Source organism: Manihot esculenta, chromosome 11 (genome assembly GCF_001659605.2).
Source record: "Manihot esculenta cultivar AM560-2 chromosome 11, M.esculenta_v8, whole genome shotgun sequence".
Lineage (NCBI taxonomy): Eukaryota > Viridiplantae > Streptophyta > Magnoliopsida > Malpighiales > Euphorbiaceae > Manihot > Manihot esculenta.
The window spans coordinates 1,396,470-1,421,520 of NC_035171.2; the positions used below are offsets into that span (position 1 = coordinate 1,396,470).

Below are 25,051 nucleotides of genomic sequence, written 5' to 3' on the forward strand. Positions count from 1 at the left end.
AACTAACTTGGAATGCTCATCAAATATATCAATTATGAAATATTATTGAAGGAAAGTCTCAAGAAAATCAAATCATCATTCCACTTTTCTTAATTTTCTTTATCCTAAAGACATTAGATTATGTTTTCAAAATCATCTTTTTAGTTCTCTCATTAGTGTGATAATTATCTAATAATAAAAAATATATAAAAATTAACATGATTGGCGTAAACTCATTAATAAAATATAACTTAGAACCATTAATTTTTTTTGTATTTCAAAAATCATTCTACTGATTAACCACTCACAATTTAATTTTATTGATTGTCACTAAATAAAATTCTAAAAATAATAAAAAAAATTTCAATTACTAATTCCATTTAAATTGAAATTTCAACCATTTCAGCCTCCAAATTAAATAGAATTACCAATACATTTAACTTTCATTTTACTCTCCTTAGTTATATTTACTTGATTTCCCTTCTTTTTTTTTCTTAATTACATCAAACCATTCTTCCTAATTAAAATTTTAATAATATAAAAGTAATGTACTAAGATATATTATATTACATATATGAAAATTTTACATAAATTATATATAAAAAAATTATGAGTATACTTTTTAGGCTTAACTGTTTCTATATGTAAGAATTTCACAGAAATATATATATATATATATATATATATATATATATATATATATATACAAAGCTGAAATTTAATAAAAGAAAAAAAAAAGTATTTTATTAATTTATAATTTCGAGAACATCACATCCAACTTTATTTAACCGGCCACCTCTTCATACACTGTAAGAAGAAATGATCTTGCTATTTATTTGGTGGAAATAAAAGCCATACTACTGTGACTATGAGGGAATGCTGATGCCTCAGAAATACAGCAACAACTTAATAATTAAGTTGCAGACTTGAGAGATGTGGAGTTCGATATTTCAAAGAAATCCTTAAGATCATAAGGTACTATGTAACCTGATTTCTTGTCCCACATCAGTTCAACTAGTTGTTTATTAGCAGCCTCACTATAATGAGTCCCATCAAAAAACAAGTATTCTGTCTTATTACCACATACGCAGTATTCATAACCTAAAACTCCACAACCTTGGCCACGAACTGTGCCATTGCCACAGCATGCGACGCGACTTTCGTTGAATCCTGCTCAAACCAACAATAAATGAATCAAGAATTGCTAACCACAAACTCTAATATATATTTAGAAATTTTATTTACACATATATACTTACCAAAAAGTGGAGGTAATAATACTCTCCAGAAAATGGGAAAGAAGTCCCCAAAGATTGTAAAATTGAATGCTGGATTTAGTTGTTTAATCTCCATGAGCGCCGCATATAGTTCATCAACTACCAAAAGTGCTACTATATTCAGTTTTACAGAAATAATGGAATCATTGCGCGTTTGCTTAACATATGGAAGGAAGCCAAGGGGCGGCGGAGTCTGAAATACAAATTTCCTTGCTCCTAAATCATACAACACCTGCCAAAAACCACAAGTATAACATTTTATTAACTCACATGCTGAAACTAACTCATTATATATTCATCGTGTATAAAACATCGACCAAACCTTGATCTTGTCCGAAATATTCCCAATCACTTCCGTTGTAATAGTTTCCAATTGAGCGTCGGTGGTGTTAGAAGTGATATTAGCATTCAAAATATCAGGAGTCCCTATGTTAATTAAGAGAACAGCCTTCTTCAACCTCCTATTGACTTCGGTTATATTTTGTAGGTCGGCTCTCCATTCTTTTATCAATTCTATGAAGTGTCTAACCTGATTTCGAAAGTTCAGCTAAAAATCAAGAAAGAAATTAAGTTATTACATGTAATTACATTCAAAGGAATCATTCAATTTCAATTGATAATTAATTGAGTGCTTACTGAATTGTTTTGTTGAATATCGAAAACACTTGCACCTTCTGAAGCGAAATTGGCACCATAAGTGAAATTTGCACTAGTGTTGAGGGCCGGGGGAATGAAATCAGGAAAGCCAACCTTATGAGCTGTGCATGCAATCAAAGTACAACATTAAATTTCATCAGTTTCTTATTAATCTATTTATAATACTATGCATAAATATATATATCTTATTTCATACCAATAAAATCAGGAATTAGGCGACCATCCGAATATCTTCCTGTGCCATGTTTAAAATAAGTGTTGCCATATGGGGAGTGATAAACGGGAAGATACTCGTCAGGAATTATGTATTCAGTATTGCCTGAATCATAGAGTCCATCTCCAAAGATGAAGAAATACTCATCAAACTCAGAGGAAACTGGATGTAGATTGACAATGGTGAAAACGAATAAACTTAAGATGAAGATGGAATAAGCTACACTTGCCATTGCGCAACTTCAATTAAACATATGCAGACTTGGTTTCTTTGTGGTTGTGTTAAGCCATCTCCAATTCCTCTTTATAATGGATGTTAGATTTACTATTCAGCATGCGTTTGCAAATGTGAAAATCAATTTTTTCATCAATTTTATGTGTCTGCATATTTTATATTATTTATATGCACAAAAGCATTAATTATAAATTAAATATAATAAATGTAAAAAAAATTTACTAAATTTAATATCACTAAATTTCAATAATTAAGAGGCTAAAATATTATCCATCACTAAATATAATATCACTGCTAGTTCTTTTTTTTTTTTTAATGTGCATTCAACATTGTTTATACTCGCTCATTGTGTATACTGTATTATTAATTTTAATAAAATGTGTAATTGTATTTTGATTATTTAGAGATAAACTAAAATTAATAATAATACTATAGAGTAATTTACACACATCGTCTCTAAATTTAATTATATAATAATTTTATTTCAGCGGCTTGTTAAAATAAAATCTCTCAATTTCTTATTTATTTTAGAGAAGGTCTTTAATACAGATTTCCTGATTAAAAAGATTTTGATTACCCATATTGCCCTAATTTTAAAAAGAATAAAAATATTATCTTGCCTCTCTTCTCTTTTTTTTATTAATAAAATTATTTTATTGATAAAATTAAATTATTATAAAATTTAATATATATATATATATATATATATATATATAATTTCAATTATTGGAAAAGCAATAATAATAAAAATAAAATTTAAATTTATAATATCATTTTTATTATTACATGATATATGTTAATTTTGTATAAAATAAAAATAAAAAATAAAAAATACATCACGTTCTATGAATTACTCTAATGAAATATTAATTTATTTTTTTAAAATGAAAAATGAATTTCAACACAAATATTTCAGCTTTCAGTTTTAGTAATAAAGAACCGAAAAATTAGTCATTTGGTCAGCACATTATACGTATTATTTATTTATATTTTTAAAATTATACTATAAATTATTTAAATAATAAAGTTAATATATTGTTTGAAGTATTATTATGCAATTTTTTAATAACATTTGGTGTATTTTTTTTTAAATGGAAATTAAGAGAATAAAATTTAAAATTTCTCATATTTATTCAGATACACTTACCACCAGATAAATCTAAGTGTTTTTGATATATTTTTATATTTGATAAAATAATATAAATAACTTAATTTATAATTAATAAATTATTTTTATATTATTTAAATTATATAATACATACCAAAAACATAACGTATATAATATATAGAAAAAAACATATGTCATATTTCAATTTTTAAAATATCATAAAAAAAATGTACTTGAATATATTTGTGCTCATTTTTTTTTCCAAAAACATTAATCTTTAATAACAATAATTTGTAAAATATGAGTTAATATTTTATTTATTATTTTTATTTTATATAAAATTAAAATATTACTATAACATTTTAAATTTATTATTATTATTCCAATTATTTCAATTTAAATTTTCATGAATAATATATAATTTTCCTAATACATTAATTAAAGTAAAATAATTTTCTTAATAAATAACTAATAGTTAATCTAATAATAAAAAATATGAAGGAGAAAAAAAAAAGTAAAAGGGGGGTTCTTTATTCTTTTTAAGAGATTGGAGTAAAATGAATAATTGAATATTTTTTACATGCAACAGCAAAAACTTGCTGTTGCAGGTAGAGATGACTTTTTTTAAACAAATATTAAGTTTACTGATTTTATTTTAATAAATTAAATTTAATTAATGATTAAAATAAAATTATCATCTAAGTTAAAGGAGAATTGATGTAAATTACCTATATATTTTATAAATTAATAATAAATCTTGATAGGTTTTAATACAATAAAAAAAAAACCAACGATAGTTTAATTAAAAAAACAAAGGATCTTAGAGTTTTAAGAATTAATTTCATTAAAAAGACACAATTACTTGTTCATTGAAATAATTGATAAATACAGAATTAATTAGAGAGAGAACTTTGGCACCTTTACTTAATATTCTTGTTAACTTACTTTTTACCTTAAACTTAATTCACTAGGCTTATTCAATAAAACATTTTTAGGCAATAAAATATTTTATTTGACGAAAGCATTCAACAATTGATCTTAGTGAATTATTTAGATATTATCATATGATAATATTTGATTCATAAAAAAATAATATACAAATAAATTTAGTTTAATTTTTTTAATATATAAACACTATAATATTTTAAATAATTAGTAAGTAATCGTTAAAATTATTAACGATTATTTTTATAATGTAATTGATAAATTTAATCGCTATGTTTTTATAATGAAAGTTAAAAAGTAATTATTCTTTAAAATAATGTCTATAAACAATTCAGCAATCATGTGTTAAATATAGAGAATTCATGTAAAGTTTAGGTTTTACGGTCCAACAAAATATATTTTCTAACTACAGAAGATGTACAAAATTGATGTTTCTCTATAAAAATATAAATAAAACTATTATATCATTAAATATTTAAATATTCAAAAAAATAATTTAGATGTAAAATTGTTATATAAATTATTTAATTTATGTAATGACTTTTTTTAATTTCAATATTTTTAATGTCATTTTAAAATATATATGTTTTTATATATTTAATTAAAAAAATTCATTATAATATTATAATATTTATGTAGTTGAAACATAATTACGTTACAATTAGTCAATCTACCAAAAAAGCGTGATGTGAGGTGATTGGTGCCTCCAACGGCTGGTCCGATACTAAGTCAATAAATTTCTTATTTTATATAATATAATACTTTAAACTCAAGAGTAGTTGTATAAAAATTAAATATTTTAATTTATATAATTATTAACTGTTATACTGCAAAAAAATAGAGTTATTTATCATATTTCCTGAAATTTTAACTGATACAAGTTAATGGATAGGTATTCTGCGATAATCAATATAATAGAAATGTGTTGTATTACGTTTTCTAATGTTAATTTTCTAAGAAGTCTCGCCGTGTGGTTAAAAGTGTAAGTTTTGATGAAAAGTTGAGACATGAAGTATTCGAATTTTCTTTTCTTTCATTGGAACCGAATATCATTTGATCAAATTATTGTCACGTGGTTCTGTCTTTGAATGCAAACATATGATTTACTTTAAATAATTATTGTGTTATATCAAAAGTCTCTCGCTGGTTTTTTATCCTTTAAATTCGAAAGTGATAATTATTTTCACAACTTGGAGCAACATTGACTTATCCGATTATGATAACGGCATAAAAATTTTATTAATCGAGATCAACTTTGGTTATTAGCCTAATAGATACTCGTCTCGTGGTGTCCTAAATCAAGATCAACTCTAATCACTGGCCTAATAAATACATATCTTGTGACATGAACATAAAAAGTCTTATAAATTTTTTATGAAATGAGACTACTAACCGTTCGCGTACTCCAATGAATACCCACCTCATGACTTTTTTGCGTTTGAAAAAGATAGATTTTAAGCATTAAGTGTTTTTTTAATTCATTTTAAATTTAATTAATGGGCATAGATTGGGCCTAAATAATTTTCAAAGATATAAATTGGGCTGTAATTTGGCTCAAAAGGTCATACTGCATTTGTATGGCTCAAAATTTCGAATTGGGCCTCGATGTCCCAGAATTCTTTTAAATGGGCCAGGAGGCCCAAACCAAACATTAAACTCTGCTTTGATTTGGCCATTTCGGCCTATTGCATATTAAACTACCATATATATAGATAGTCTCAACCGTAGATCACTAACTTGTATAGTAAAATCCCGCCATTAATATTTGTTAATTTTAAGTACTTTTATACTTGAATGTCTAAATTATGAAAATGATTTCAATATTATTAAATTAAAACTTATTAATATCATTAAATATTTAATTAACATTATAAGACATATATGATATGTTTTGTTAAAAAAATAAATAAATAAAAATATTATTAAATTTTAATTTATTGAAATTAATTTTTTTTTATAATTAAGAGATCTCAAATTTAAACTGTATATAAAAAAAAAATTTACATATATACAACCTAAACAACTAAACATTATCAGCACAAGTCATCTACCCTCTCCAGAGAATCATGCTCCTTTATTCATATTTGGAGACTCTCTATTTGATACTGGAAATAATAACAATCCCACAAGTTCAGCTTGCTACTGGCCCTACGGTGAAACATTCTTCAAGCATCCTACTGGGAGAGCTTCTGATGGTCGATTGATTCCAGATTTTATCGGTATGGAACTTATATTTTTCTCTAATTGTAGGTTAATATATACATTGTTTATGATTCCCGACCAAAAAAAATATTATCTATTGCAGCTGAATATGCCAAGTTACCGTTCCCCCTACCATATCGTCAGACAAGAAATCGTCAATTGAGATATGGAGTGAACTTTGCATCAGGAGGAGCTGAAGTTCTGGGTGTAAATCCTGATAAAATTGTATGTGATCTTCCTCTTGTCATTCATACTTCGCATCTTTTTGTGGGTTGGTCGTCGGAGAGGATTGAGTTTGATTTAATATCTTTGCTTTCAAAAATAGGTAATACACCTTAAAGGTCAGCTTAGTAATTTCAAGAATGTGAAGAAACGGCTAAGGCATAAATTAGGTGATTCAGAGACCGAAGCATTGTTGTCCAAAGCCATTTACTTATTCAGCTTTGGAACCAATGACTATGGGAAAGTCACCGACGGTTTCAGTGTACTGCATTACTACTCCAGCGAAGAGTACGTAGGGATGGTCGTCGACAACTTCACGACTGGGATCAAAGTACGTACACATATGATCAACTGGCCACCTCAATGAATGTAAACATGTTGAGAAGAGAGGAAGAATTTCAAGATGATGAGACAGATGATGAAAGTTGGCAAGTACAAGAGCAAGCTGCTGAAGAGAAACAATCAGAAAATTGTTTGTCCAAACAAACTAGTCAAATAGAACCTGTTGATAGTTTAGATGTCATTGATTATTTGAGCAAAGATGTTTTTTATACAAATCAAGATGATATACTAAACAATGATCCTTGCAGGGAAGAGAGCCAGAAAGAGCCAAAACTGAAAGAAACTGACTGTTGCATCCAACAGGTGGACTGCAACCATGCACAAAACAAGGGAGAGCCAATCGCACCTATTCAGATCAATCTTGCGCAGTCAGAAGGAACTCCAACCGAACCACCTCAACTTGGATCGCAAGACAGTCTTGCAACACTTCCCATCGCACCTCTTCAGCTTCCATCGCCTGAAACTCCTTCCAGTCTTCCCTTGCAGATAGATCTTGCGCAGAAGGAGCAAACTGAAACCAATTCAGCCATAGATCCAATGCAAACAGCCCATGCTCACAAGGAACAAATGGAATTCCAAGCACCCAAACCAAAGGACCATACTGATCAATGCTTGCCCAAACCTCCGAATAAGGTAGAGTTTGTTTTGCCAAACTTTAGTACCAATTTGCAGCTACACATGGAGAAACATGAATTGGAGTTCAAAGTGCTTCCCAATCATCTCAAAAATGCAAACATAAGGGCTAGAGGCACACCTCATCTGAAAGAAGAGAAGCTAATCATGTTGCTTCATGAGTACATGGAAAAAATGGGATGGGCTATGACAAAATCAAAGGGCGTGCTACACTTTTTGCTTAATGCAGTTGGGATCCTTTTTCCTTCCCCAATTACTTGAGCCTTGATCAAGTGGATCGCACCATGCACACCACACCCAGGGGAGTACTCAGTTTCTTTTGCATTTTAATATTTCCTATACATTGAGGACAATGCATGATTTAGGTGTGGGGGTGCATATTTCTGGATTTTTAATTTTTGCTTTAGTTTTCAGTTTGAATTTTTATTTTCATTTTGAGTGTGATTTTTTTCATTTTTCTACAACTTCTCGTTTGTGTTTTGATGTGCTCTACTCAAACTGATAGACTATGTTGAATGAGCTTTTCTTTCCATGACCCCATTGATGTGATAACTCTTTAAACTTATGTTGAATCAATTGCAATGAGTTATATTTATGTTTGGAAATTGCCTTTTGAATTGAATCTTTGAGCTTGCCATGGTGAAAAATGTATTGATGACACTCATTAGAGAGAATGAATTGAAATTGTATGAATGAACTTAACATGACTTGATTTAGCAATTGGTGTTGATTTGTCCAATGCATTGATTAAAGAAATTCAGTAAAGGTTTAGACTTCATAAGCACAATTGAAAACTGTTCCAATGGTTGAAAGACTATGAACAGAGCTAGTAGCCACTTGGACAGGTGACCAACTGAGTAACTGGGGGTGGGTATCACCAATATGTACCTTCACGTCAAAAGGTTGGTGACTTTTTCAAGCAAGATTAAGGTACAAAAAGCGGAATAAAGTACTTCAAGGTAAGGGCAAATCACTCTGAAAGCTAGAAAAAGTCTTAACTGAGCAATAACATGTGCATGTGTAATCTCTCTCTTGAGTAAAACAAATTCTAGCCATGGTAAGTAAAGGGAAACAAGGAAAGAAGGTGAGTAACTTTGATGCATATATTCTTCACTGCAATGATTCAAAATAGGCGTCTTGAGTAAGAGCTTAAGTGGAAATAAGGATCTAGAGCAAAGAGAGCTTGTTTGACTATGTTTTTTTGCTTGAGGACAAGCAAAAAGTTAGGTGTGGGGGTATTTGATAGAGCATATTTTAATCAACTTTATCATTATGTTCTTGATGTTTATTTGTACATTTTCTGCTTAATTTTGTGGATTTAATCATGTTTTGCAGATATTAGGTGTAAAGGGACAATCCGGAGAAAATGCTTTTAAAACTGCCAAAAAGTGCCAAATATGGAAAGTGCCAAAAAATGAAAGTTTTCAGAAAAGAAAAGTTTTCAAATAAGGAAAATGCAGAAGCAAAAAAAAATAAGGAAAACTCAGTCAGAAGATTATTTGAAATTCAAATCGTAGATCTTTCTTTCCTCATTCAAAGATGTGCACACACTGCAGCAGTCAAATCTTCCTATTTAGGCAGCAAGATTTCAAGGAGATGCACTTGCCTCTTCTGTATTCAGCATTCAAAATTCAAACGAAGGCTCCACCTAAAAAGGAAAGACAGGACATATATCTTTCCATTTCTGCACATTAATGACTGCGCTCCATTCCCTCTTCTGCAGTCCATGCGCACGCCACCTGCCTTTTGAAGACCAAGGCGCCTCTCCTTCCTCTTCTGAATCCCTTGGTACGTGCCTCCTTTCTTCTGAATGCTAAAGCCACGTCTCTTTCCTCTTCTGAAGCCTTGAAGCATGCCTCTTTCCCTTCTGAGAGCCAATCTGCGCTCCTTCTTGCCTTCTGAAGAGCAAGGCGCACAACTTCCTTCTGCAGTGCATGCCGCGCACCTCTTTCCTTCTGAATAATTTACAATGCGATTCTTTCCTTTTCAGACACAACTTAGGCAACAAGTAGCCTCTTGGGCAGCAAGGAGACCTAGGGCAATACTTTCAACTATAAAAAGACTCCTAAGGAGCCTCCCCATACTCTTTTACACACCCCCTTAGTGACACCTATGGGATTCACATCTCTTCTTCTACCTTTCTTTTTTTCTTTTATTTTTGATTTTGTTTCAGTCATGAGAGGCTGAAATCTTTTATTCTAGTTGAAGATTAGGTGATAGTTTAGTTGTTATATGGATTGGGAGACTTGATCAAACATTGTTTAACTTTTAGTTGTTCAATATTTGTGCAATTTCATGCTTGATTTCAATATTGCTTTGTTGTTTAGATCTACGTTGATTCTTGATTGCAAAGTAATAATATGTTAGTTTGGATGATTTAAGTCCGTAATTGCTTGGATTATTCAAACATAAGAACACTTGGTGTAAAAACTAAGGAAATTGTATGATCTAACGACATCTCATGCGTTTGAGTAGTTAGGATTGGATCTCTCTATCTCTTCATGCAATTAACAATTGTTTTGATGCCTAAGGCCCAAGGACGTTCCTTGGCAATTTCTTAATTAGTAATTAATTAGAGGATGTTCCCTAATTGGTTTAATCATAAGGAGAGACATGGTGGTGAGAAGCGTCTTCCATCTCCATAACTAATCTATTGAATCAATCAAAAGAAACTAAGTGTCAATGATCAATCTCAACAATTGAAGTGGATCCAATTCTTCAACTAGAGCTTTCTTATTATTTATTTCTCTTTTATTTTATTATTCACTTATTTTATTGCTTTCAGTAGTTGTTTAATTGAATCAATCTCAAAACCCCCCATTTTACTTTCAGTTTTATCTCATTTCAGTTTTATCTCGTTTCAATTTATCTCATTTTTAGTTTTCTTCTTTTTCAGTTTATTTTTGTTTCAGTTTATTTTATTGGTCTTGATAAGGAAAATAGGTAAGTTCTCAATTCCCTGTGGATTCGATCCTTTCACCACTATCTGCAGTTGTAAATTGTTAATAACCAGAAAGGTTATTTTTGACCGGCTTCGACAACCGCGATCAGTTATGTAGACCCACTAGAACATTTGATGAGGGCTCTAGTATGGGGTTTTTATGTATATGGTTATAGTGCATGTACAGGTCAAGCTTGGTATATGGAAAGTTTTAAATTTTTATGAAAATGTATGATCATGTATGGGATGTTATCAGGTATACAGGATATATATTAGGCTTGCTACGGGTCCCGGCGACCTTAAGTCGATTTGAATCCTAGCGCCGGTAGCGGTCCGGTTTCTGGGTCGTTACAGTTCATCAATCTCAAAACCCCCCCCCTTTTATTTTATTTTCAATTTGTTTACTTGGTCTTGATAAGAACAATAGGTAAGTATCAATTTCCTGTGGATTCGATCATTTTGCCACTATCTACAGTTGTAAAATTGTTGATAACTAAAAAGGTATTTTTTACCGACTTCGACAACCGCACAGTCATCGCACTGGACCTTCCTGTTCGGCCGCTGAAGGTGGTTTCTCCAGCCACCTATAAGAGGCCTTCAGCCCGAAAATGAGAGAGTTGTCTCTCCATCTTCAGCCCGAAAATGAGAGAGTTGTCTCTCCATCTTCAGCCCGAAAATGAGAGAGTTGTCTCTCCATCTTCAATTTTTTACTAAGTTTATCTTTTATTATATTTTAATTAAAATAGAAAAAAAAGTAACTTTCACCTGATAAAATTGAAAAATTAAAATAAATTATTTTAATATGTAATGTAACTTTAAGTATTGTTTAAAATAAACAATTTTCCTTTTAAATTGATTTGGTACAAAAATTGATTAAAAAATTTTTAAAAAAATAAAGCTAATAAAATTTTAACTCTATTTAATTTATTGAGAATTATAATATTTTAAATTTAAAACAAAAATAAAATATATTTCTATAATTTCTTCACAATTTTAAAATATATAATTTTTTTATAAATTTATAATTCACTTAGTTCAACATTATAATAAATTTCAATTAAAATTGAAAAATAATAACTATATACAATCCAAGCTAACAAAAAAAAAACTTATAAGTTCTTCAACTCATGAAAATGATTACAAGAAATAAAAGACTAATATCATGACCTAATTTAATTAAAAGGTAATTAATAGTATGAAATCTTAAAAATTCTTTGATTTGATTACAATTATTATGATAAATATTTTTGAGGGTGCTAAATCCATCAATCTGATTTTTTATTTTTAATTTAATAATTTTTGTAGATAAAATAATGTGTGTCGATTCCATATAAATCTTAAATTTATTTAATTTTTATAACAAGTGAGGAGAAGAAAAATTATTTAAAATGAATGAGAGAAGAAGAAATAAAATGGTGTGATTGAATGATGAATAAATAATTAATTTAAAAGTTTAGATAATCAAAGTTAATAGATTTCAGTTTATTGATTCAAAAGGTAATTTATTTAATTTTTCATTATTTGGTTAGAGTGTTTAAACAAGTGGATCCCACCGATTTTTTTAAGATTGAATTAATTTACGAAACGCTATATTAATTTCTAATTAATTAATAATTTCATCAAACGTGTAAATTTAATTAATTAATTACTTTAAGAAGAGAAAAATCCAACTTAATCAATAATTATAAGCGAATTATTTAAATTAAATTATTCAATTTTTTAACATAGATATACTAATTGTTATTTGTATTAATAGTAATATGTTGTCTATTTAAAATATTCAATATACTTCTTAAATCTCTAAAAAAATAACGATGGAGGAGATGAGATCCTACTTCTAAAACAGTCTTTATATATACTTTTTTTAAAAATAATAATAATAGATAATATTCAAAATTTAAAACTCTGATCATATTTGTAGCTATTTAAAATAATTTGAATTCTATACGACTATCAAAATAAAAATCTTACAATATATCCATCAAGTTTGGATCACAACTTTGGGTAAGGCGGTACCTTACCGCCTAAAACAGTCTCTGTTGGTTCCTTTTTATACTTTCAGTTTTAAATCTGTTCAAAATTAAAATCTAAGTAAAAATTCAATTATTTGCCATCAAATTCATAATAAACTCGTAAAAATTAATATGGAAAAAATGTTAATAAAAGTTATTTATTAGCAACTTAAAATTTTTATACTAAATTTTAATTTTTTTTATTTTCTACAAAGATATTTAAATTTTAATTTATTAAACCTAATTCACTTATTAATTATTTAGCATTTTTTTTTGTCAATTTCATTCTACCCAATATCTTATACATAATAATAATAATTTTCATTTAATTAAAATCATTGACTTTTTGATGATATAAAAATTTAATGTTTATCTTGGGAAATAATGATAAATTTTAATTTTTGTCACTAAAATATTTTATTTCATCGTAAAAGCTTTGATAATAAATTTTCAATGAGTTTAATCCAATATTTGAATTGCGTTATAATTTTTTTGCGACTAAAATTTACATCGCTAAATTAGAGCTACAGGCTTTATGATATTAAATATGTCACTAATAAATCAACAACGGAATTTCTCCATCGCTAAATAATTTGCATCAATATTTTAACATAATATTATTTTTAAGTATTTCTTTGGTTCTCATTAAGCATGAAAGTCTATCAATATTAGTGCTTTATAAAGACTTTTTTTAAAAATAATAAAAAAAGAAAAAAGCTACTAATGATTTTATTAGCAAGATGACAATATTTACACATATCAATAAAATAATCTTATGTGTCTGACAACCCATAGTAAGCAATAATTATTTTTTCCTTTTATATTTATTTTATTTAGACTCTGCATCAATTTAATATCAACATGTTATTATGGTCATCTCATACAAGTTAAATTTTTATAATGTTATATCATAATTCCTAATAAGTATTAAGAAATTTCACATAAATATTTTGCATGAGAATTAACTTTGCATATGAGTTATAAAAGAGGACCAACTGTATAGTGATGATACATTTCACAAAATAAAAGTTTTATGCTCTCTTTCAGTGGCTTTCCATCCATTATAGTGGATTTCAAAATCAAAGCAATTTATTGCCAGAATCTTATAAGTCAAAAAGTTCGTCACGAGAAAAAGTATCCCACAAAGCGACAAGTTCGTCAAAGGAAAAATAATCTCACAATGCGATAAGTTCGTCAAGGGAAAACAATCTCACAAGACAACAAGTTCATCAAGGGAAAAATAATCTCACAATATGATAAATTCGTCAAGGGAAAAAGAAATCCACTAGGCAACAAGTTTGTCAAGAGAAGAAGAATCTCTCAGGGTGAAAAGTTCGTCAAGGGAAAAAGAATTCCAGGGCGACAGTTTATCAAGAGAAAAAGAATCTCACAAGACGACAAGTTTGTTAAAGGAAAAACCAATGCACATTATTGCCAAAATCCCACAAGACGATATGTTCCTTAAGGAAAAAATCAAGACAACTCATTACTAAAATTCCATAAGGTGACAGGTGTCAAAGAAAAGATCAAGGCAACTCATTGCCAAAATCTCACAATATGACAAGTTCATCGAGAGAAAAATTAATGTTTTGCACTAAAATAATATAAAAAATGGTGCGTAACGGTGGAAATGATCTAAACTTAAGTTTAGGTATTTATATAGATATTTCCTAAATAAAAAGATAATTATTCACAGTTTAAAAGAATAAATAAAATAAATCTACTACTCCGACTCTTATCCTAATCCTGATTTGATTGTATTTGCATTTATATCAAACAATTTTAAACTCTGTATCGATGGCAAAACAAAAATTCTGCAATTTGTCAATAACCTTCCAGTTAGAAAAAACTTTAAAACAGTCTCTTTCAGTTTCTTTTCTCATGTTTAGCTCAAAACCTGTCCAAAATAAAAACCAATTGTTTATATCAAAATTATGAAATTTAATGTGAAAAAAGTGATAAGTTTTGCAACTCATCATTTGAGCATTGAAGTGACTGCTTATAGGTGCCAACCACCTTACAATTTCTTTTTTTTTTTTTATATAGATCGACCAATTGCAATTTTTTTTCTAATTAAGTTATTAATCTTTTTATATAAATTTAACATTATTAATCTTTTTATACTTCAATTTTTTTCTAATTAAGTTTATCTTTTATTATATTTTAATTAAAATAAAAAAATAACTTTCACCTTATAAAACTGAAAAATTAAAATAAATGATTTTAATATGTAATGTATCTTTAAGTATTTTTTTTTAAACAAACAAATTTCCTTTTAAATTGATTTGGTGCAAAAATTGACTAATAAAATTAAGAAAATAAAGCTAATAAAATTTTCGTCCCTAAAAATATTTTATTTCATCATAAAAACTTTGATAATAAATTTGCGATGAGTTTAATTTAATATTTGATATTCATCACAAAATTTTTGCAACTAAAATTTACATCACTAAATTAGAGCGATGGATTTTATGATAGTAAATATCAGTCATTAAATCAACAACGGAATTTTTTTAATCGCTAAATAACTTGCATAAATATTTTAACACAATATTATTTTTAAGTATCTCTTTGGCTTCCATTAAACTTGAAAGTCTATCAATATTAGTGCTTGATTAAGACTTTCTTTAAAAATAATAAAAAAAAGAGAAAAAGAAAACTTTGTAATTATTATTGACAAAATGACGATGTTTACACATATCCATAAAATAATCCTTTGTATTTAACAACTAGCGACTAGCTGTAAGCAATAATTACTTTTTGCTTTTATATTTTTCTTACTTAGACTCTACATCAATTTAATATCACATGTTATTATGGATTATCTCATGCAAGTTAAATCAAGTTTATCTTTTATTATATTTTAATTAAAATATAATAAAAAAGTTATCTCTTATTATATTTTTAATTAAAATAAAAAAAAAGTAACCAATCAAGTTTATCTTTTATTATATTTTAATTAAAATATAGTAAAAAATTATCTTTTATTATATTTTAATAAAATAAAAAAAAAAAATAACTTTCACCTTATAAAACTGAAAAATTAAAATAAATGATTTTAATATGTAATGTAACTTTAAGTATTTTTTAAAATAAGCAAATTTCCTTTTAAATTGATTTGGTACAAAAATTGATTAAAAAATTAAGAAAATAAAGCTAATAAAATTTTAACTCTATTTAATTTATTGAGAATTATAATATATTAAATTAAAAAAAAATATATTCTATAATCTCTTCACAATTTTGAAATATATAGTTTTTTATAAATTTATAATTCACGTAGTTCAACATTATAATAAATTTCAATTATAATTGAAAATAATAACTATATACAATCAAAGCTAACACTAAAAATAAAGCTTATAAGTTCTTCGACTCATGAAAATGATTAAACGAAATAAAAGTTTAATATCATGACCTAACGACTATAACAAATTGTAGAAAATAAGAGACGAAAAGGAAGAGAATTGAAAGAAGAGAGATGAAACCCTACTTCTAAAACAACTTTTATATATACATTTTCTAAAAAATATATATTTAAAATTCAAAAGAAGTAAAATAAATTGACTAATACTTCTATCGTTGTTATCCTAATTAATTTTTGAATTTCACATAAATATTTTGCATGAGAATTAACTTTGCATATGAGTTATAAAAGAGGACCAACTGTATAGTGATGATACATTTCACAAAATAAAAGTTTTATGCTCTCTTTCAGTGGCTTTCCATCCATTATAGTGGATTTCAAAATCAAAGCAATTTATTGCCAGAATCTTATAAGTCAAAAAGTTCGTCACGAGAAAAAGTATCCCACAAAGCGACAAGTTCGTCAAAGGAAAAATAATCTCACAATGCGATAAGTTCGTCAAGGGAAAACAATCTCACAAGACAACAAGTTCATCAAGGGAAAAATAATCTCACAATACGATAAATTCGTCAAGGGAAAAAGAAATCCACTAGGCAACAAGTTTGTCAAGAGAAGAAGAATCTCTCAGGGTGAAAAGTTCGTCAAGGGAAAAAGAATTCCAGGGCGACAGTTTATCAAGAGAAAAAAAATCTCACAAGACGACAAGTTTGTTAAAGGAAAAACCAATGCACATTATTGCCAAAATCCCACAAGACGATATGTTCCTTAAGGAAAAAATCAAGACAACTCATTACTAAAATTCCATAAGGTGACAGGTGTCAAAGAAAAGATCAAGGCAACTCATTGCCAAAATCTCACAATATGACAAGTTCATCGAGAGAAAAATTAATGTTTTGCACTAAAATAATATAAAAAATGGTGCGTAACGGTGGAAATGATCTAAACTTAAGTTTAGGTATTTATATAGATATTTCCTAAATAAAAAGATAATTATTCACAGTTTAAAAGAATAAATAAAATAAATCTACTACTCCGACTCTTATCCTAATCCTGATTTGATTGTATTTGCATTTATATCAAACAATTTTAAACTCTGTATCGATGGCAAAACAAAAATTCTGCAATTTGTCAATAACCTTCCAGTTAGAAAAAACTTTAAAACAGTCTCTTTCAGTTTCTTTTCTCATGTTTAGCTCAAAACCTGTCCAAAATAAAAACCAATTGTTTATATCAAAATTATGAAATTTAATGTGAAAAAAGTGATAAGTTTTGCAACTCATCATTTGAGCATTGAAGTGACTGCTTATAGGTGCCAACCACCTTACAATTTCTTTTTTTTTTTTTATATAGATCGACCAATTGCAATTTTTTTTCTAATTAAGTTATTAATCTTTTTATATAAATTTAACATTATTAATCTTTTTATACTTCAATTTTTTTCTAATTAAGTTTATCTTTTATTATATTTTAATTAAAATAAAAAAATAACTTTCACCTTATAAAACTGAAAAATTAAAATAAATGATTTTAATATGTAATGTATCTTTAAGTATTTTTTTTTAAACAAACAAATTTCCTTTTAAATTGATTTGGTGCAAAAATTGACTAATAAAATTAAGAAAATAAAGCTAATAAAATTTTCGTCCCTAAAAATATTTTATTTCATCATAAAAACTTTGATAATAAATTTGCGATGAGTTTAATTTAATATTTGATATTCATCACAAAATTTTTGCAACTAAAATTTACATCACTAAATTAGAGCGATGGATTTTATGATAGTAAATATCAGTCATTAAATCAACAACAGAAATTTTTTTAATCGCTAAATAACTTGCATAAATATTTTAACACAATATTATTTTTAAGTATCTCTTTGGCTTCCATTAAACTTGAAAGTCTATCAATATTAGTGCTTGATTAAGACTTTCTTTAAAAATAATAAAAAAAGAGAAAAAAGAAAACTTTGTAATTATTTTATTGACAAAATGACGATGTTTACACATATCCATAAAATAATCCTTTGTATTTAACAACTAGCGACTAGCTGTAAGCAATAATTACTTTTTGCTTTTATATTTTTCTTACTTAGACTCTACATCAATTTAATATCACATGTTATTATGGATTATCTCATGCAAGTTAAATCAAGTTTATCTTTTATTATATTTTAATTAAAATATAATAAAAAAGTTATCTCTTATTATATTTTAATTAAAATAAAAAAAAGTAACCAATCAAGTTTATCTTTTATTATATTTTAATTAAAATATAGTAAAAAATTATCTTTTATTATATTTTAATTAAAATAAAAAAAAAAAAACTTTCACCTTATAAAACTGAAAAATTAAAATAAATGATTTTAATATGTAATGTAACTTTAAGTATTTTTTAAAATAAGCAAATTTCCTTTTAAATTGATTTGGTACAAAAATTGATTAAAAAATTAAGAAAATAAAGCTAATAAAATTTTAACTCTATTTAATTTATTGAGAATTATAATATATTAAATTAAAAAAAAAATATTTCTATAATCTCTTCACAATTTTGAAATATATAGTTTTTTATAAATTTATAATTCACGTAGTTCAACATTATAATAAATTTCAATTATAATTGAAAAATAATAACTATATAAAATCAAAGCTAACACTAAAAATAAAGCTTATAAGTTCTTCGACTCATGAAAATGATTAAACGAAATAAAAGTTTAATATAAATAAGAGACGAAAAGGAAGAGAATTGAAAGAAGAGAGATGAAACCCTACTTCTAAAACAACTTTTATATATACATTTTCTAAAAAATATATATATTTAAAATTCAAAAGAAGTAAAATAAATTGACTAATACTTCTATCGTTGTTATCCTAATTAATTTTTGGTATGATTGTATTTGAAACTATTTGAAATAATTTGAATTCTATATAGCTGTCCAAATAAAAATCTTAGGATCTATATGTCGAGTTTGAGTTATAGCATTGGTTAAGACAATACCTTCTCATCTAAAACAATTCTAAAACTGTTTCTACTGTTTTTTTTTACACTTTCAGCTTCAAATATGTCCAAAATCAAAATTTAAGTAAAAATTTAATTATTTACCATCAAATTCATATGTCAATAAAGTTATTTATTAGCAACTTTAAATTTTTATATTAAATTTTAATTTTTTATTTTCTACAAAGATATTTAATTTTTTATTTATTAAACCTAATTCACTTAATAATTATTTAGTTTTTTTTTCAATTTCATCCTACCCAATATCTTATATATAATAATAATTTTCATTTAATTAAAATCAATGACTTTTTGATGATATAAAAATTTAATGTTTATTTTGGAAAATAATAATAAATTTTAATTTTTGAAAAGATTTTGTGTAAATAAAATTTCAATGAGAAAAAAAGTTAAATGAAACATTTTCCTTGCTAAGGGTTTGTTCGCAAAAGTTTTCACAATAAATTTGCACCAGTCTGTGTATTTGGACTTCTGTGACGGAAAATTTTCATCGCTAAAAAATTGTGATCTGTCGCAAAAGGGTTTTACGACAAATTTGTATTTCTATCATATTTTTTAGAAATTTGGGTTCTATGAAAATTTTTCAACGCTAAAGAATTTTATTTTGCAAGAAGTTTTCACTTTGTATTTATTTAACAATTTAATAGAAATATAGGCTTCTACAACAAAAAATTTTCGTCACTAAAACATTTTATTTCATCCTAAAAGCTTTGATAATAAATTTACGATGAGTTTAATCCAATATTTGATATCCGTCACAAATTTTTTGTGAATAAAATTTACATCACTAAATTAGAGTGACAATTTTTATGATAGTAAATATCAGTAGCTAAATCAACAACGAAATTTTTCGATCACTAAATAACTTACATAAATATTTTAACGCAATATTATTTTTAAGTATCTCTTTGGCTCCCATTAAGTATGAAAATCTATCAATATTAGTGCTTGATAAAGACTTTTTTGAAAAATAATAAAAAAAGAGAAAAAAGAAAAACTACTAATTATTTTATTGGCAAAACGGCGATGTTTACGCATATCAATAAAATAATTCTATATGTCCAACATCCAGCAGTAAGCAATAATTACTTTTTTCTTTTATATTTGTCTTACTTAGACTCTACATCAACTTAATATTACGTGTTATTATGGGTCATCACATGCAAGTTATATTTTTATAATGTTATATCATAATTCCTAATAAGTACTAAGAAATTTCACAAAAATATTTTGCATGAGAATTAACTTTACATATGAGCTTTAAAAAGTTATGTCACCTATAAAAGAGGACCAACTCTATAGTGATAATACATTTCACAAAACAAAAGTTTTATGCTCACTTTCAAATGGATTTCAAAATCAAAGCAACTTATTGCCAGAGTCTTACAAGCCGACAAGTTCATCAAGAAAAAAAGAATCCCACAAGGTAACAAATTTGACAAGAGAAAAAGAATCCCACAATGCGATAAGTTCTTCAAGAGAAGACAAGTTCGCCAAGAGACAAGAATCTCACAAAACGATAAGTTCATCCAGAAAAGAAGAATACCACAAAATGACAAGTTCGTCAAGGAAAAAAGAAACCCACAAGGCAACAATTTTTTCAAGAGAAGAAGAATCTCACAAGGCAACAAATTTGTAAGGGAAAAAGAATTGCACAAGGCGAAATGTTTATCAATGGAAAAAGAATCTCACAAGGCGACAAGTTTGTCAAGGAAAAAACCAATGCACATTATTGCCAAAATCCCACAAGACGATAGATTCGTTAAGGAAAAAATCAAGGCAACTCATTACTAAAATCCCACAAGGTGATAGGTTCGTCAAAGAAAAAATCAAGGCAACTCATTGCCAAAATCTCATAATACGACAAGTTCATCAAAAGAAAAATTAAGACAAATTATTGTTAGAATCCCATAAGACGATAAATTCGTTAAGAAAACAATCAAGGTAAATCAAGACAATTTATTGCCAAAATCTCACAACGCGACAAATCCGTCAAAGAGAACCATAAAAAAGATCCTGCAAGGTGATAAATTCATCAAAAGGAACCACCAAAGCAATTCATCGCTAAAATTTCACAACACAATAAGTTTGTTAAAGGAAACCACTGAGGCATTTCATTGCCATAATTCTGCAAAATGACCAATTCATCAAAGTGAACCATTGAGGTATTTCATAGCTAGAATCCTGCAAGGCAACAAGTTCGTCAAAGGGAACCATCCAATATCTAACCTTAAGATTCAAAAACTAGAGGGGGACTACTGATGTAATCAATATTAAGATAATATTAAAATCGGATCTCAATAATCCAAATCACATCAAACTTCTAATAAAGTGGTAGAATCCTAATTACAATAGGATATTATTCATATCAGAATATTATTCTTATCTGATAGAATTCTATATCCTATTTTATATAGAATTCCTTATTCTATCTTATATAGGATTTCGTATTTTATACTAAATATAACTCTATCATCTTATACACTTTTAACAATATCCAAACTCTATCCAATACGAGCTCACAACCTCTATAATCTGGTATGTTATTATCTCAATAGTCAATTCAATTATTCAATACCCGTACTGACGTAAATATTATAAAGGTTGTCAAGCCAATCCACCCACTGTCCTCTCTTATTTTCGAGGTTCATACCCAAAGAAATATGATGCGTACAACATCAATAAGACATTACACGCCCGTGTGTCGAAGTTTATGTCATCTGCTGACCTGAATTTCTGTTGAGGCATGATGCAATATAAGCTATGACTTAAACCCGTGTTGCTCCTCATATCGCGCGAAATTCCTACTATTCTCAACTTGGTAATTTTTCAGCTGGGATTTGATAATCTAGGCAAAAATTCAATTTGTATCCTACTATATTTTAAAACTTTTTTAGTTCCATTGTTTAGATGGTAATTAAATAAGTTTTTTTTAGTTTTGTAATTAATTAATTAGTGAAAATTAAAATACTAAGATAAAAATTTTATATAAAATTACATTAAAAAAAAAATTATGAGTCCACCTGAGTACAAGATACTAAGATAAAATTACTTTCTCTTTATAAAAATGAAAAGTTAAAAGTAATACTTTTAGCCTGCAATGTAACATTAAATATTTTTTAAAAGTAAAAATATTTTTAATGTGTAATAACCATTAATTATTTTTAAAAAATTAATAATATTTTTAATATGTAATGTAACATCAAATATTTTTTTAAACTAAACAAAAACAACCTGTTTTCCTTTTAAATTGATTTGCATAAGATTAGTTGATTAAAAAATAAAAAAGTTTAACTAATAATATTTTAACTATTAATTTAATTAAAATAAAGATAAAGTATAATCTATATTATATTTATCATTTTATAATAGATAATTTACAAATTTATGATTCAAAGTTCAGCATTACAATAAATTTTTAGTATGATGAAAAGAAAAAAATAATAATAACTATATACAACACAAACACAAGCTAATACAAAAATTTTAGCATTTAATAAAATTTTCACCTTAAAAAATATTATCTCATGGTCTAATTTAATAAATATTATTTATAAGCAACTTAAAATTTTTACACTAAATTTTTTTTTTCTACATAGGTATAGTTGTAATTTTATGTTTTTGAATTCATACTTTTTAATGTAGTAAGTAGTTAGTGAAAATATTTTTTTCATTTTTGATCTACAAAACATCTTACAAAATTAATTTTATATTTAATTAAAATTATGTGATAATATAAAAGTTTAATGTTTATGTGAAAATAGTGATAAAAAAAGATTTTATATAAATAATTTTTCAATGAGAAAAAAAAAGTGAATTTAATATTTTTTTTAAAAAAAAAGATTAACTATTACATATGTTGTTAATACCATTTATATATGTTAACCTTTCTCTTTATATGAGAATGGCAAAGATTTTGAAAATATTATGGAAACTAACTTGGAATGCTCATCAAATATATCAATTATGAAATATTATTGAAGGAAAGTCTCAAGAAAATCAAATCATCATTCCACTTTTCTTAATTTTCTTTATCCTAAAGACATTAGATTATGTTTTCAAAATCATCTTTTTAGTTCTCTCATTAGTGTGATAATTATCTAATAATAATAAAAAATATATAAAAATTAACATGATTGGCGTAAACTCATTAATAAAATATAACTTAGAACCATTAATTTTTTTTGTATTTCAAAAATCATTCTACTGATTAACCACTCACAATTTAATTTTATTGATTGTCACTAAATAAAATTCTAAAAATAATAAAAAAAAATTTCAATTACTAATTCCATTTAAATTGAAATTTCAACCATTTCAGCCTCCAAATTAAATAGAATTACCAATACATTTAACTTTCATTTTACTCTCATTAGTTATATTTACTTGATTTCCCTTCTTTTTTTTCTTAATTACATCAAACCATTCTTCCTAATTAAAATTTTAATAATATAAAAGTAATGTACTAAGATATATTATATTACATATATGAAAATTTTACATAAATTATATATAAAAAAATTATGAGTATACTTTTTAGGCTTAACTGTTTCTATATGTAAGAATTTCACAGAAATATATATATATATATATATATACAAAGCTGAAATTTAATAAAAGCCATACTAGTGTGACTATGAGGGAATGCTGATGCCTCAGAAATACAGCAACAACTTAATAATTAAGTTGCAGACTTGAGAGATGTGGAGTTAGATATTTCAAAGAAATCCTTAACACCATAAGGGAATATGAAACCTGATTTCTTGTCCCACATCATTTCAACTAGTTGTTTATTAGTAGCCTCACTATAATGAGTCCCATCAAAAAACAAGTATTCTCTCTTATTACCACATACGCAGTATTCATAACCTAAAACTCCACAACCTTGGCCACGAACTGTGCCATTGCCACAGCATGCGACGCGACTTTCGTTGAATCCTGCTCAAACCAACAATTAATATATGAATCAAGAATTGCTAACCACAAACTCTAATATATATTTAGAAATTTTATTTACACATATATACTTACCAAAAAGTGGAGGTAATAATACTCTCCCGAGAATGGGAAAGAAGTCCCGAAAGATTGTAAAATTGAATGCTGGATTTTGTTGTTGAATCTCCTTGAGCGCCAGAGCTAGTTCTTCAGTTTCCAAAAGTGCTACAAAATTCAGTTTTTCAGAAATAATGGAATCATTGCGCGTTTGCTTAACATATGGAAGGAGGCCAAGGGCAGAGTCTGAAATACAAATTTCCTTGCTCCTAAATCATACAACTCCTGCCAAAAACCACAAGTATAACATTTTATTAACTCACATGCTGAAACTAACTCATTATATATTTATCGTGTATAAAACATCGACCAAACCTTGATCTTAACCGAAATATTATTCCCAACCACTTCAGTTGCAAGAGTAACCAATTCATTATTTTAATATAAATAAGAGACGAAAAGGAAGAGAATTGAAAGAAGAGAGATGAAACCCTACTTCTAAAACAACTTTTATATACACATTTTCTAAAAAATATATGTATTTAAAATTCAAAAGAAGTAAAATAAATTTACTAATACTTCTATCGTTGTTATCCTAATTAATTTTTAATATGATTGTATTTGAAACTATTTGAAATAATTTGAAATCTATATAGCTGTCCAAATAAAAATCTTACGATCTGTATGTCGAGTTTGAGTTATAGCATTGGTTAAGGCAGTACCTTCTCGTCTAAAACAATTCTAAAACTGTCTCTACTGTTTTTTTTATACTTTCAGCTTCAAATATGACCAAAATCAAAATCTAAGTAAAAATTTAATTATTTACCATCAAATTCATATGTCAATAAAGTTATTTATTAGCAACTTTAAATTTTTATATTAAATTTTAATTTTTTTATTTTCTACAAAGA

At 26.6% G+C, this 25,051-nt stretch overlaps 1 protein-coding gene and 1 long non-coding RNA gene across 2 annotated transcripts; both read right to left on the minus strand.

The window, feature by feature from the left end:
* Positions 1-696: 696 nt before the first annotated feature.
* LOC110626650 (GDSL esterase/lipase) lies at positions 697-2,398 on the minus strand. The gene is made up of 5 exons (XM_043961543.1): positions 2,110-2,398; positions 1,893-2,014; positions 1,579-1,803; positions 1,239-1,488; positions 697-1,149 (listed from the first exon to the last, which is right to left on the minus strand). The coding sequence occupies exons 1-5, from the start codon at positions 2,357-2,359 to the stop codon at positions 893-895; spliced, it is 1,104 nt and encodes a 367-aa protein (XP_043817478.1). The 5' UTR covers positions 2,360-2,398; the 3' UTR covers positions 697-892.
* A 21,368-nt stretch (positions 2,399-23,766) lies between these two features.
* Positions 23,767-24,592, minus strand: LOC122725053. The gene is made up of 3 exons (XR_006352432.1): positions 24,516-24,592; positions 24,180-24,425; positions 23,767-24,086 (listed from the first exon to the last, which is right to left on the minus strand). It is a non-coding gene; the product is annotated as an uncharacterized LOC122725053 (long non-coding RNA).
* Between the last annotated feature and the right edge of the window lie 459 nt (positions 24,593-25,051).

Bases quoted from the DNA above. Each gene is read 5' to 3' on its own strand.
- LOC110626650 (XM_043961543.1), bottom strand. From the start codon at position 2,359: ATGGCAAGTGTAGCTTATTCCATCTTCATCTTAAGTTTATTCGTTTTC. The intron at 1,804-1,892 runs GTAAGCACTCAA...CTTGATTTTTAG, and splicing joins ATATTCAACAAAACAATTCA to CTGAACTTTCGAAATCAGGT. The intron at 1,489-1,578 runs GTTTGGTCGATG...GGTTTTTGGCAG, and splicing joins ATATTTCGGACAAGATCAAG to GTGTTGTATGATTTAGGAGC.